General features: G+C 37.8%; 1 protein-coding gene across 1 annotated transcript in view; it reads left to right on the forward strand.

Annotated features, from left to right (window-relative positions):
• The first annotated feature begins 2,470 nt into the window (after positions 1–2,470).
• Positions 2,471–15,582, forward strand: part of med13a (mediator complex subunit 13a) — an 88,482-nt gene continuing 75,370 nt past the window's right edge. Inside the window, exons 1-2 of the mRNA XM_067397876.1 lie at positions 2,471–3,036; positions 8,925–9,159. Coding sequence (XP_067253977.1) covers positions 2,971–3,036; positions 8,925–9,159 — 301 coding nt within the window. The 5' untranslated portion in view covers positions 2,471–2,970. The remainder of the gene's footprint in view (positions 3,037–8,924; positions 9,160–15,582) is intronic.

Here is a 15,582-nt window from a genome sequence, read left to right on the forward strand (position 1 = left end):
TTGTGAATGCATATATTCATATGTGTGTACTGAAAGAAGCAGTCAGACTGCTTCTGTATTTACACAAATTACCCTTTTTGAACCTCTGAATCCCTCCTTGACTCCACTTTTGCTGAAAGGAGCAGGAAGGATATCACCACTTAGCCTGTGTAAACAGCAGGTCTGCTGTTGAACTGTGGCCCTACAACTACTATTGACACATTCCACTGACCACTGATGAGTCCCGTGTCTGCTAGAGGTGTGTCTTACATGCCCTGTGCGACAACGTGTGAAAGTGTGTGTGGCTATCAGACAAACCTTAAAAGGAACCTGTCGGGAAGGTGGAGAATCAGCTTTGCATGATAAACGGCATCTGCTGAAATGTTAAAAAGTAATGTGAATTTTTTTTTTTTTTTTTATATTTTTAAAAATATTTTTATGTTATAAAAATATTTTTTAATTATATTTTTTTTATGTAATGGATAATAGAGATAAAGAATGAATAGAATATCTGAGTGTGTGTGTGTGTGTGTGTGTGTGAGAGAGATGTGCATGCCAACCTTTGACAGATCTATTGTGCGAGAATGTGAAGGCATGACCTTGTAAATCAATGCAGCCATCAATCCACCTCCTTTAATTTGGATCCTTCTCCTTCACATCAAAAGCCTTCATAATTTTACCTCTTGCAAATATGCATTAAAGTAAAAGTGTTTAATCTAACGGACATATCATATCATTTGAATATTTGTACAAATCTATAGACCAAAAGTATAATCACTGTGAAGTACCGATGTGGCTAATAGGTTTGTGTACTTATCAATGGAGTTTTCATTTTCTAAATGCACTTTAGAGCCCCACTACCATTAGAAAAGCAGCGAATGATGTTGGCATCTGATTATTACATCCATGGGAATACATCTCAGTTAAACTCTTGAGTGAAAGTAATCTCATTCAGCCAGCTGCGTGTCTAACTACGCCTAACACTCCACTGTGTATTATATTTCTTTTTGATAGTCCTCTTCAGAGACAAAAAACGCGGCTCTTGTCATGGAACCACATAAAAATGCAAGGACATGTTCAGGGAGATGCTCAAGTCCCTCACTAACTGTATACTGTGCAGTTCCTTTAATCTATTATGCTTGACCGGTTACATTGTGACTGAAATTTATTTTTCAATATTATATATCCAATATTTATACGTTTTTGAATGTGAACATAATTGGTGTAAATGCAGTCAAACCAAAATGTATTCAGACACCTTGAACATTTCATTCATTAATACAGTTTATTCTAAAAAATGGTAATAAAAGATGACAAGATCTCAGAGTTAAACTGTGTCAGAAAAAAAAAATCTTAATTATGTCAGATAACACTTAAGCAAAACATGGTCAGGTCAAATTGTCTGAATAATTTTGGTCTCAAATTTTTATCAATTTTACTGGTAGCCCACTGTATGAAGAATTTTTGCGTATAATGTGTCACAGTTTACTTGATTTTGCTATCCTCACTTACATAAATGAACTATAGTGTCCTGCACCCACTATAAAAATGTATCAAAAATATAAAAAATGTCGGAATAATTTTTGGTTTGACTGTGTATGAATATATATATATATATATATATATATATATATATATATATATATATATATATATATATATATATATATATATATATATATATATATAAACAATAAAAAAGATGATTTTTAAAACAAATTTATGTGTTTTATTCCTGGTCACATTTTCAAAAAACAAAAATTAAAGAAGCATAAAGTAGCATAATTTAATATTTTACCAACAGGCAATTTATATATATATATATATATATATATATATATATATATATATATATATATATATATATATATATATATATATATATATATTTCCATATTTAAAATATTTTTTAAAAATATTTTAATATCCATTTTCTTTTATTAGTAGTAGTAGTATTAAGAATGATCTGTATATATCAATACATTTATATTGATTTATGTTCTGAAAGTATTATTATGAAAAAAGTTAAATAAAAAGGAAATATGCATATATTTATGGTTTATAATTTTCTCTCACAATTGCCTGTTGGTAAAATATTAAATTATGCTACTTTATGCTTCTTTAATTTTCGTTTTTTGAAAATGTGACCAGGAGTAAAACACATAAATTTGTTTTAAAAATCATCTCTTTTTTATTGTTATATATATATATATATATATATATATATATATATATATATATAATGTGTAGTTTACTTCATTGTGCTTTCCAATGAGTAAAACAAGTGGGAATAATTGATAATAAATGGGTTAAATTGCCACTAGGTGGCGCAGGGTGAAAGTCTGACAGTTGTAATAGTATCTGCTCAGTGACTCCCCTAGCGGCAGCGCCCGTCATGTACAGTGTTGTTACGCCCCTCATGACCGCCGAGCAGCCAATGGGCTCCGGGAGGCAGAGTTCTCCCTGTGGCCGCCATTAGAGAAAGGAATCCATGAATTCAAATGGAAACCAGCAGGAACACAGACCTTATACGCTTTTAAATGAAAATGAGCCATTTAATGTAGTTTCTCGTCACCTTTCGACGCTTTTAACGCGGAATGTTCTTCGTTTTTAAACCGCTTTTGGTGGGGATGGAGGCATAAGAGAGCCGTTTTTAAGCTAAAACCGTTTTTAAGCCAAGGGGGAGGGGGGGAGAGTTGCCTCTTTTTGCTCTCCCTTTTCTTTTTCTATTTTAATAACACATTCCTCCTCTATTTTTACATGTAATCTATTCCCTCACAGCCTCGTCGACGGTTAAGGCCGTTATTTTTTTTATTCTAATTCGGGCTGAACGCGGGAGGCGCGAGCGATCGAATGGGGCTGTTGAATTCCATTCCCCCACCGATTGTTTAAAAATAATTCCGTTCACATTCGACTCGAATTTGGAGAAACGTTCTTTTTCTTTTTCCATGGAAAGCCCGATGATGGGATGTTCGAGCGCGCAGTGAAAGGATGAGTTCTTGTTTCGTACCGAACGGGGCCAGCTTGGAGGACTGCCATTCCAATCTATTCTATCTGGTAAGAGATTTAAAAACTAAAAGGAAAAAGCAGCCATTTTTAGCCGCCTAGCATGCTAACATCAGCCCCAGTGGAGAGAGAGCGAGCAGGATCAGGGCCCAGTGTATATGTGTGATTCAAACACACACTCCTTGTTTATTTGCTTGTTTGTAAGCTTTTCTTAAGAGATTACATGTTTGTAGTATTTTGCACCTGATGGCTTAACGCAAACCGACTGCGTGTTTTGATTTTACGTGTTTGTAAATTGCACGTAACGAAGAGAGTTGGCAGAATGAAAGTTGAAGTTTCATTTTAACAGCACTTTTCTTTTTGGAAGTATAAATTACTCTGCTAATTTTTAAAATGTATTACTTTAAGAGTTGTGCAAAACAAAGCCTTTTAGACTTCAGTTCAAACTCCACGTTCTTGTGTTCGGGGGTGTTTACATGAATGTTTACACGCTACTCCACAGGCTTATTTTGGCTCATTCCACGAAAAGGTGCCTTTAAAGCAACGATTTTAACAATACAAACGTCACACCAGGTTTTAAGCATTTTTCTAAACACGTAAACAAAAACTGTTTTTTTAAATCTTTATCACTTGTTTCCAACTCCTTGCTTTACCATCAAATACGTATTATTTATTCTAATTTAGTATTTTATACCTAGTATTTTGCATTTTCTTTTCGTATAATTAAAGAAACAGCGCACGTGCAGTCTTATTAAATAAAATGCCATAAAAAAATTGTATTCCAAGGTTAGGTGTCAACTTTGTTTTCATCATAACTTCACCTTATTAAAGTAATGTGCAGTTCCATAATTCAAATGACTGTCATAATGACATAATTCTTTCAGTAAGATTGTCAGTAGATTATTGAAAACTGTATATTTGTAGAAATATCTGCATTCAATTCCCCTTTCTAATATTAAACACTTGTTAACAAATATTAAACAAGCATGCTCAGTATCATTACCTCCTTGAGTCACTGGCAAAGATAATCAGTAAAACTTTAAAGTATAACTAAATTCCAACACACATTAAAGATGACAGTTTATAAACACTTAAAAGCGTTTATTAACAACCAATTAATAGGATGAAAAAGAGTACAGAAATTTACTTCCCTTTCAGAATTTAAAAGTCAGCCTTTTCATGGAATTGCCCTTTTTCCTGCTAATTTTGTCAGTTTTGGTGTATTTGCAATAATCATGTGAGCCATGCATCAGTTGTTTGGCTCAAAATAACCAATGCTGGGTTTGGGGTTTACCTCATGTCTGCAATAAGAGACATGGGGTTTGAAATAGATGGGGCATTCCTGAAGCCTGCAGGCTTGTTTACGGCACTTTCTGCTCCCTAAACGCACGTGCAGACACTTGTACACACATACTGGTGTGTCCCATTGGTGTCTATTGTTGTTAGATTAAGCTAATTATAATTACTATGGCCCAGCCCTGCATTTTTAGATTTGAAAACACATTATTTATTCTCTTAATGCAGCTTTTTTTCATTGCTGAGAAGGTTTTGCTATATTTGACATTTTCAGAAATGTGTCCCTCACTAGTACAGCAAAACAAGTACACAGACGCACTCTCACGATCAGTGTCAAGGCCTTGTGGTGAATTATATAACTTCAGCTTATCCAGTTTAATGCCTGCTCTGTTTTATTACTGCCACAGCGCAATCTCTGATATTGTCTGAAGATGGATTGCTCCACTGAGAACGTGTTTGCACACTTTGAATGTATTGCTTGATGATTTGAATATGAATAGTTGCAGTTTTCCAGAAACTCGTTTGCGCTTTTTTTTTTTATTATTTAGTTACAGGTGTGCCACCTTTTTTCCTCCTCACGTTTTTCCCCAATGTCAATTACATTTGTTTTATGCAAGGCATGTGGAACATTTAGATAAAAAAGCATCCCCATATGATCATGCAGAAAACCTATCTGCATATTTCTCTGTACATGTAAGCTCTTAAAGTGTTTGACCCCGTTTTGTTTTGCTTGGTGTAATTTTAGCACACGACTGTAAGGCGCAACTCATGGGAAACTCTGTCTCACCTCAGCACACACATTTGCTGCCTCATAACACACACACACACACACACACACACACACACACACACACACACACACACACACACACACACACACACACACACACACACACACGCACACATCTTTTTCAGTTTTAGTGCATTATATTAGCCAAGCAGGAAGAGTAAATGTGATTTGAAATCGAGCAAGGAACTTTAATAAGAATCATCAGCCAACAACTAATGTTGTGAGTGTAATGACGATTTAGTCATATGTTTATTCACTTTATTTATGTCTAGTATAGCAATAAAAATGCTTGCCAGAGAGATGAACTTTAATGTTGTCTGATGCACGTTTTCTTGCAGATAACTTGTGGCTTCCTGAGATTGACATTTCAAGTTTTGTTACACTAGCTGGATTAGTGTGGTGGTTATGCTTGTGAAAATCGCTTGCAGATGAAATCTTTCAGTTAAATTGATTTAAAACAGTCACAGTTTGTATCTGGAGTGCATGTGAAGCTATTTTCCTGTCATTGGACGAATCTCCAGGGGCTATTGGTCTTCGGGCGCCGATTGACTTTTTTTGAGTGGCTGAAGCAATGTGAGACAGACGCTATTGATAAGTGTCTCTTGGGAGTGAGAGCAACAGAGAAAGTGTCTGATAGTTTTAGGCCGTTAGATGGAGTGCGTCTCAAAAAGGTTGTTGGTGTCACTTCACCTGTAGCTCAGCTGTTTGCTTTGATTCTCACGAGAAGCATCTGCTGCCGTTCATGGCAGCACTCAGAGGACTTCTTGTAAAACTCCAGTGAAAAAGGGAGCGAGAGGAAGGAAAGATGTTGTGACAAAGGAGGAAGTTATGTGGAAGGCCGTGACCCAACAAACCACTCAAGTTTAAGCGGAAAGTCAAAGGAGCCAGATTCCTCAAGCCGCACATGACTCCTGCTCTTAAAACCTGCACACTTTCCATTGATGTTTTTGCATATTGTGGTTGTTACTAATTTTAGACCATATTGATCTCCATCTCTTTTTGGCTTTTTTGTGCTGGAAAAGTGTATTGCTTCATGAGGTTGTTTACTTTGCTCTTATATTTCAGCCAAATTCTTCTTTCTGCCTTTAAGTCCATTTTGACTTTTTTTCCCTCCCTCAGCTGTCATCAACGGTCTAAACTTCGACCGCTAGTTTTGTCCCATTTTTAGTTTCAGTAACAAGTGTGTAACAGCTTTTGCTGCTGTATCTTTTTTCAGTGCATCCTCTGCAGATGTTCTTTTTGCATATTTTGCAGGTGTTTGATCTGCACTCCTAAGTCAGATGGAAATATTTTCCAACAGCTGCAACAAGTTTCACTTTGCAACAAATGAGCATTATTGCGAACATAGCTGTAAACACCTGGCTTACTCTGTGTTTTTCCATCTCTGATTCTAACTAGGCGTGCACAAGAGAGAATGACCGCTGTTAGGCTTGCCAGTGGTCAGAGTTTTCAGATTATAACAGTTAATGGTTGTTTTTGTGGTGTTGTCTTTATAAATGCTGAGGTCTGCATGACCTGTCCTGCCAAGTCAATTAAGGATGTGTATAAAGTCGCTGTATGTTTTATTGGTTAATTTGTGCTCTGATGATGTGGGTATTTTTGCCCCCCTTTCATATGTGTATTCCCATTTTTCTGGCTTTTTATGTATTTAAGGCCTGCTTGCTTTCTCCATTGTCCATTTGGTCTTCAAAAACACTTTTAAGGCCCCAATATACTTCAAACAAAATCAAAGAATGAACTGATTGTCAACCCGATCTCATGGCAGTTTGTACGTATTTTATGAGTTTCCAAATTTGGATGAATTTGTACGAATTGCCTACTCCTAACCCCTAAACGTACCCGTCATTGGGGTTTAGACAAATCGTATGAATTTGTACGCGTGAGGCCACCTCATAAAATGCGTACGAATTGTTTGTGAGATAGTGTTGGAAAAGTCCACTTCGGCTGGTAAACATCTTTGTACTACCATTGATCCGTGGAAAGTACGTAATAGGTAGATGTGCGTGGAGCCTTCTATCACATGGAAATCTTTTCCGCGAGAGAAAACACAAACACATTGGAAAGCTGCTTTAGTGTAGAAAATGAAGTTGTACTTCCGATGAAATGAGACACTGACACTGTTTTTCATGTTTAATACGGTAAAGCTGCTTGATTTTTAAGCAATCTATTGTATAAAGTGTTATGTGACATGACTTTACTGGAGTGCCGAATTGCAAAGATTGTGCAAACAAACGTATCCACATTGCAATGATCAGATGCTTTTCTTATGCTTTATTAAAATGCTTGCTGTTTTCTCAATTTTGTTTATTTTGTTACTGAGAGGAAAGTGTGCAGCACAATTTGTTAAACTAAACGTCACACTCAGCAGAGTGGGCGGCATCAGATGTTCGATAACAGTATATCGGTGCTCACGTATTTTGAACTTTAACCCCTAAACGGAGAATGAAAATGAACTTCACCATGAGCAAGGCCGTAACAATGTCTTGAATATTGGGGGGAACAAAGTTGTTGTTGTTTTCTTTTTTTCTTTTTTTGCATTTGGGAGGGTTGCTGTTATTGGTCTCTATATTTAAAGGAATTAGATAATTAAAGGGATTACAAGGGATTTAAGGGAATAACACAAAAGAAATATGAATGGTAAACGTTTCAGGTCTACTGTAGTTATGAAGTGCTCAATTTAAATTATTTGCAAAAACATTTTTTTTTTTTTTTTTTTTAAATGTGCACACATTCACACTTATCCGTATGTCTATGTAAAAAACGCAAAACGTTTCTTGTCTCGTCAGGTTCAGTTATGAATTACATTAATCATGTGAATAGCATATTTTCAATTCAAAACTTAGAACTTTCATAAAAATGCTGAATAGTTTGCATCACTGAATATTACTCTGTCGCTGAACAATTCCATTGTAAAACAGTCATCAAATATTAAATGTTTAGCTACTTATATCTCACCACACATTCTTTCACTGCTTAAACTAAAGTGTTGCGTTTAGGGCTGGGCGATATATCGCATGCGATTGTCACGCACATTTCGTCAGTAAAGCCGGTTCCCTGATTACCGCTAAATCGCCATCATGTGCTTTCAAATGGAGCGGCATTTAATAGACAGAACCGTAGTTCACTGAAAAGCTGCACAATATCGTGTTCATTATCGCAGATGAATCGCCTTCGATAATGAAAGCTTGTCAGTGAACTACGGCTCTGTCTATTAAATGCCGCTCCATTTGAAAGCAGGTGATGGCGATTTAATGGTAATCAGGGAACCGGCTTTACTGACGAAATACATGTGACAGTCGCATGCGATATATTGCCCAGCCCTAGTTGCGTTAATTCTCACTCGTCTTCTATGAACAGTACGGCCCGACTGCGTGGATTTGATTGGCCAGCTCATAATGTTGTGCAGAAGAGCAGCAACAAATATTCGGGGGGACAATTTGGCCATTTCTAATTATTTGGGGGGACTTGTCCCCCTCAATGTCTATGGTGGTTATGGCCCTGGCCGTGAGTATATCTTTATTGTTAAGCAAATTTGATTTGAACCCATTTCTATCTCTCTAATTCTTCACTCCTTGTTTTCTGATCTCTGCTATCTGAATCGGGTCCGAGCGTGGCTGATCTTACAGTGGATCATTAAGGCAGGATTAACTCCTTGGCTGAGATCCATTAAGTATTTCATAGCTTGAGTGCTGCTGGTCTAGGGTCTGTTCCATCACATCAATGCCGTTTATCTTCAGTCTTAAAACCAGATAATAGATCAGCACTAAGACTTTTAGATGCTGCAGAATATGTCTTTTCGCAGGTGGTGAGCGGCCTTACTGACAGAAGTTAACGCAATCTCTCTTTCTCACAGGCTGATTTGACGGGGATAAAATGGAAGAGGTACGTGTGGCAAGGTCCGACCTCGGCTCCCATTCTATTCCCAGTCACCGAGGAGGACCCCATCCTCTGCAGCTTCAGCCGCTGTCTGAAGGCAGATGTGCTGAGCGTGTGGAGGCGGAGCCAGAGGCAGGGACGCAGGGAGCTCTGGCTCTTCTGGTGGGGCGACGATCCCAACTTCTCTGAGCTCATCCACCATGAACTGACAGGTAAGCTGTGAAGTGCAACTTGGAATTTGTTCCAAAACCTAGTGAGCTGGCTACCTAAACAGCTTTTTTGAGCATCATTATTTTTGAAATGCATATAATCAGTGTGAAAAGTAGTGATACTTTTGTACCAAGTTGATACTTAAATAAGAGATGTTGCGATATGGGGTCATAGCAACCCTAGTGCCTTTTGATGCTGTCTAGGTTGGCAGCTCACTATGTTTTTTTTTTTGTTTTTTTTAAGACACGAGTCGCTGACTCTAACGAATACTTCTTTTGTTTTGCGTTTTTCAGTTTCTTTTTTCCTTTTTCGCCCACTTTATCTCTCTTTCTCGATCGACTGTGGTCTCTCTGAATTTCTTCCTCCTCCTTCCTCTCTCACACCCACACACTCTTTGTGTGTGCATTTAAGTTACTCGTCATCAAAATGTGCCGTAGGCCCATGCAAAGATCTTTGGTTTTTATTTCTACATTCCCAGTTTAGCAGTCGGTGTCTGTCGCTCGCGGATAAACCTAAAAAGTGTGCCGTTAAATTTATGCACGGTACAATATTTTTAATGTTTACAAGAACCTTTAGAGTGATAAAAATAGATCAAGAGCCTCTTCTTTGTTTGAACAGACTGGTCTGAAGGTGTTTGATTCATCTCTGTAGAAGTTATCACCTGTAGATCAGTGTGGCGTGAATAATCATGTGAAATGCTTTTGTAATTGTGTTTTCTTTTAAGATCTGTTCTCGCTCTGCTAACCCAGACCTGAGGGTTATTGTTGTGTTGGGTTTGTGTTGCATTGTTAGAAACAGAGCAGTGGAGTCTGTGTGATGCCGTCACTTCTCAACCGATGTATGAGAGTTCAAATCCCTCAGTTTGATAAAAAAAAAAACAAAAGGAAGGAATAGGAAATATCGAAGATTTGCCTCATTTTTATTTCTTAAGCTCTTTGAAGGATGGAATAATGAAGAGCACCGAAGCATGAACGAGCAGAAAGCATCATGGATGTCTGCGGAAAAGCTTTCATTTTCCACCTTTCCTTCTGAACCAGGAAGATGGACCTGCCCCATCTTTATTCATGCTGCCTTTTACAGTGCGAAACAGAAGGAAAGAAAAATGGGATGAGATAGAGAAATAGGAAGAAGTGATTTATTATTTTTTTATCCTTTGTCTATTGACCCTCCCTCATTACAGTTCATTGTGCTGGAAGAGGGACAGAAATAGCGCCTTATGGGCAAAAGAATGACCAATTCACCAATTCCATAATGTCCCTCTCCACAAGAGATATTGCTATATTTTCCTTTCGTTTGTAGAGATATTTTCTATAATAGCTGCATCTGTGTTGTGTCTCCTGACTTTCAGGGGAAAAGTGCTTCTCTCTTTCACTTGACACCTCTTGTTTCTTTCTACACTTGTTGGTCTCTGGAACAGGATTCCCATGGTCAAAGAAAACCCTGGAAATATCAGGAAAATTTCAAATTTCCAAGCCTGGAAAAGTGATTTTAAGGGTGAATATATTTTTTTTCTAGCCATGCCCTGCTAGAAAATAAAATATTTGGTTAGAGATTTCACATCTAGAACAGCTGGAAAAGTTGAGGAAGACTTTTAATTGGTCATAAGGTGTTGGGAATTCTGTTTGAAGAACTCTGTTCGAGTGATTTAATCTGCAATGAAATTAACACATTTCATTTTATGTGAGTGCTAATCCAGAATGTCAAATGTCGCATTAAGCTGTGTACTTTAAATTCCTCTTGTAGGCATCTGTGCTTCTCTGTTCAACTAACTCAGGATCAGATAAAGTGTCAAACAGCCTGTGTGTCAGGATAAAATGTTATACTTGTGGTCGTCTTGAGATCAGCAGGGTCATTGCCACTTGACCTTCCCTACTTGCGACAGACGTGTGAACCTGCTGCCCGTTCGACATCTCTCTTGACGCACACGTCTTGATGTCTTTTTCACAAACACACATGCAGTTGTCTTTCTGCTGGCCTTCATACAAACACAGTGGAGACCCACGGGATGCACGAGTCCTAAGACGTGCACACGTGTAAATATATTCCCCTGCTCTGGACCACAGAGCACCTGATTTAGATCCCTACTGGCACCCTGGCAATGGAGGTGTGAATCAGTGAACAGCAGGTCCAGTGAGACTTTAAAGGGGAGAGAGAGAGAGTGAGAGATGGCACTATCACTTCTTTTGTACGCTCCACTTGAGCAACACATGTCTCAGGAGATTTCTAGAACCAAGTGAATGGGCTGAAATTCATGTGTCTTGCCATACTTCAGCCTTTTGTTAAAAAAGAGAAACAACCTTGAGTCACAGGAGTCTCAAAAAAGCTTGGAAATCTGAAGATTTGCATTTTACTTAGTGGATAGAGCTGCTGATCTCTTAATCATAATTTTACCCTTAGATGATAAGATCCTGTTTACACCTAGTGTTACTGTTAAACATGCATCTCAAATACATCCCTTGTGAACACTTGCCACATTTTGCCAGGGTTTTAGTCAAGTGCTTGTATTATCCAAATGTCTCATGTGTTAAAGTAATGAATATGTTCAGATCAATGCATGCAACAGGCTTTAAAAAAAACAAAAAAAAAACAGGCGCTTTTTTTTCTTTTCTTTTAAAGCATCACATTACTGTTGAAGTTTAAATCTTTGTTTTAGCACAGTGATGAATTTACAGTTGAGTAGGCAGTCTGGGAATCTGCATCAGGATGAGGGATCAGGATTACATTGACAGTGTGGTCACATGCGACTTCGTTTGAATGTGATTTCAATGATCTGATCACAAAATATTTTGAACCGCATTTACACCTGTATTCAGCGTGGCGCACTTGTGATTGCATTTTAATACCAAGCATAAACTAAGAGGCTTTTTCTTGGGTTGGTGCCTTCACATTTTTATCCCTCCATGTTTGTTCCTTCTTCTCATAGTTTACCCCCTTCATCAGATCTACAGCTTGTTAAAGTCTGAAAATTTTGCAGCAAGTGCCATTCCTGTCTGCTAACTAATCTCTCCCATCCCAAGGGAAGAGCAAGTGATGGAAGAACTTGACGGATCTTCTGAAGCCTTGTATTTAATCACCCAGCGAGTGGAGGAAAACATGGAGTGCTGTTTCGGAGATGTAATGAGACAGGAGGCCATTTGGCTGATGTTTGAGAGGCAACTTTTCCCGACTCTGAATGGAACGTGGGAGAGAACCAATCCCAGCGCTCCGCTTGCTATGTGATGGAATGATCTGGAATAACTGAACTGCCATTGGAGTAAATGAGCATCTCCTCGGTAGACCATGGCCCTCTATTTTTATGTAAATGTCCGATCGCCTCCCCTCCCCCTTCCTGCTCTCTGTTCCCGTCGGTGGCGCTTGCTGATGTCGGTTCTATCCAGGGGCATCCACAGAACGAGACATGAATAAGGTCTTTTTTCCCTCCTCCTTTCTGTCTTTCTTTCCCTCCCCTCTGCTTTTCCTCTCTCTCCCTTTTTGCCTCCCTCCTTCTTTTTTTTTCTTTTCTCTCTCTGATCTTTTTTGCATAGAAATTAAGGAGCTGTAGTCTGTCTGTAAGGGTAATTGCTGTAGGGCTCATTTCTTCCTCATTTTTCCTCCTCTGACACTCGTCTGCTACACTCTCTCGCTCCCTCCCCCGTCTGCCAGTCTCCCTGTGGTGCGAGTTGTGCTGGCAGCTTCTCTCTCTCTCTTTTCTTCCCGCTCTCTCCCCTGTTCTCTCTCTCCTTCCTCTGGGTTTTTTCGCGAGGGCTACCTGTTTACCGCATAGCTCAAAGACAGCTGCTGGTGATACCCATTATGCTGAAGTCTGATGGGCTTTCAGGCTATGAAATTAAGGCTCATACCCACTTTTTTTTTTTTTTTTTTTTTAAATGACATGTTTAAATTTGTGATGAGAGCACAGTCTTTGCTAATGGAATATTGCCTTCCATAGATTGGCTTATAACATAAGAAAGTATGCAAAAATGTGTTAAAAAAAAATACAGTGTGTTTTCTGAAGCACCAGTTGCTCTGATTTTGACGGGTTTCCCAGCAAAATAGGAGTTCTTTTTTTATATGTATATTTGCGTGTATATATATTATATTATATTATATACACAAATAGTCAAAGGCTGTCAAACAATGCATTAAAAAATACAACTAATTTTTTTCATTTTAATGCAATTAAAGCAGCATCCGTTTTTTTCTGTCATAATTTTAGTAGCGTTACATTATATGTGCACACTCTTATTCACGAAAATGCTTTTAAATCTTCCAAGTGCCACAAGAAAAAGAAGAACATGCTGCCTGTGAATGTCGTGTCATTGGCATTTAAGGCCTTATTTAAGACCTTAAATAAGGTCTTAAAAGACCTTAAAGAGTTGAGAAAATGAGATGTGCGTCAGATCCGCATCATGTTTGGAAGCGGCAGGTCTTAAATTCACAGCCGCCTAATAAACCAGTTGCTGTGATGTCTGTCATTAATGTTAATCAAAGAACAAAGGTAACAGTGAAAATTGTAGCTTTAATAAGGATTACTATATTTAATTTATAATTTATGCAGTAAAGTGTTTGATAACTTTATTCAATTTCTGTATATTTCAGTAATACTGTAATGTCTATAATTAATGTCTTAAATCAATTTCTTAGAGACCTCCGTACTAGTATTACTATCAGTGATACTGGCCTTCATTCATAAAAAGATGCCATTAAACAAATATTTAAAATATACTGTGTTAAAGTTGTTTCTACATTATTTTGGAAAGTAACTGAAATTATTACAATATGATATTAAAAATTCTAACATTTACAGAAAAAATGTGATTTTATTTTTTTAATCGATTGATATATATATATATAATCAGACATCATCTCCTTCAGTGCATATAATCAGTCAAGTATATATAATCAGTCAATATTCTTGGTCAATCTTTAGCTTTTGCTATGTGGAGCCACTATAAAACTAATTTTTCCATGTAGTACAGAAATTATGCTGCACATGTAATGTGTACATGTGTTAGTTGGGGTAGTAAGCCAAGTACACCAAGAGCCCGCTAAGAGCCCACCAGTCGCAGTAACTCCGGATTGACCTCTGAGACTCTCCCACCAACATAATGACATAAGTTGTGATGAACACACTTTATTTAGTATTTGTCCGGATGTCACGTAGGCCTTGACTCTTAGGCACACTGAAAGTGTGCTAGCGGCTTGACTGGAACTGTTTGTCAGACACATGAGCCATGCATTTAAGAGCAGGAATCTTCTACTGGCAAGCTGTGTGTAGTGTGAACCCTCGGGCCACAGAGCTGAGCTGCTCAGAGAAAAGGTTCTTTGAAAACATGTTGGATCCCATCTACAGAGAGAGAACTGAGTGCACTGGAGGAGATGATGTCTGCTTTTGCCTTTCTCTGACATCACTACGTGTCTGAAAATCTTAGGGGTGGTTGTGAGTGAGATCATCCCAGGAATATCATTTGTAAATACTCGGCTTGCTTTGACCTTTGACCCATTGCTGGAGAGCTTTGCCTCCAACAGGAAATGATGTCAGATACAAAAGGAAATAATACAAGTTGCTTTGCTTCAGAAGGTGCGTTGTTGTCATTCTCAATTTCCCTGACCCTCCTCTGTTTCCGCAACGCTTCCCAAGTTTTAAACAGACTTTGGAAAACCTTAACAGTCAAGCAATATGATCAGACAATCACACATTGTGCCAGATGCCTACCAGAAAACAGCATGGGTCTTGTACAAACACATTCTGTTTAGTGTTAAAAAGACATTTCTAGGTCATCTGAAATTGGTGTTATTTCATTTGTTTTATTGAAGGAGAAAGATTTGGGTTGATTTACACTGCTGGTGGTTTGCTGCTCGGCATAACGCTCAAAGATCCTCTTTGTTGTTCTCACCGTTTGTCTGATTTGTTTGTCTGATTTGAGGTCTGATTTGTTTTTTCCCCCTGTTGATTTTGTTGTGCCATTCGACAGGTTAAGGCCTTTGTTTCAAGACTGTGTTATTTCTGTAATGCCAGGGCTTTGTTTCCATTAAAATGTGCAATTGCAGTTGTCAATAACAATCTATTTTATACCCTTTCCGTTAATGCTTGCAGACATCAGTTTACATTTTGCTTGAAAGTAGCTTCTGTTTCGCTTAATGGTCAAGACCTGCAGATATGTGAAATAGATCAATGATTACATGTTCCGTTTAGATTAAAGAAACCTGGTTAAAACATGTTTTTAGTGATTTAGGACAGTGTTGTTGGGAAGCATTTTCAGTAGGGATGCACCAATATGGAATTTCTGGTAATAGTTTCTGGGAAGAAAGAAACTTTTTTTTTTTTTTTTTTTTTTTTTTTTTTTTTATAAATCAGTGTTGAATATGGTTGTCATGGTACAAAAATTCCAGTTATCCAATACCAGTTCAATTTCACGGTTCTCGATACCAATTTCGGTACTATA

Source organism: Chanodichthys erythropterus, chromosome 10 (genome assembly GCF_024489055.1).
Source record: "Chanodichthys erythropterus isolate Z2021 chromosome 10, ASM2448905v1, whole genome shotgun sequence".
Classification (NCBI taxonomy): Eukaryota; Metazoa; Chordata; class Actinopteri; order Cypriniformes; family Xenocyprididae; genus Chanodichthys; species Chanodichthys erythropterus.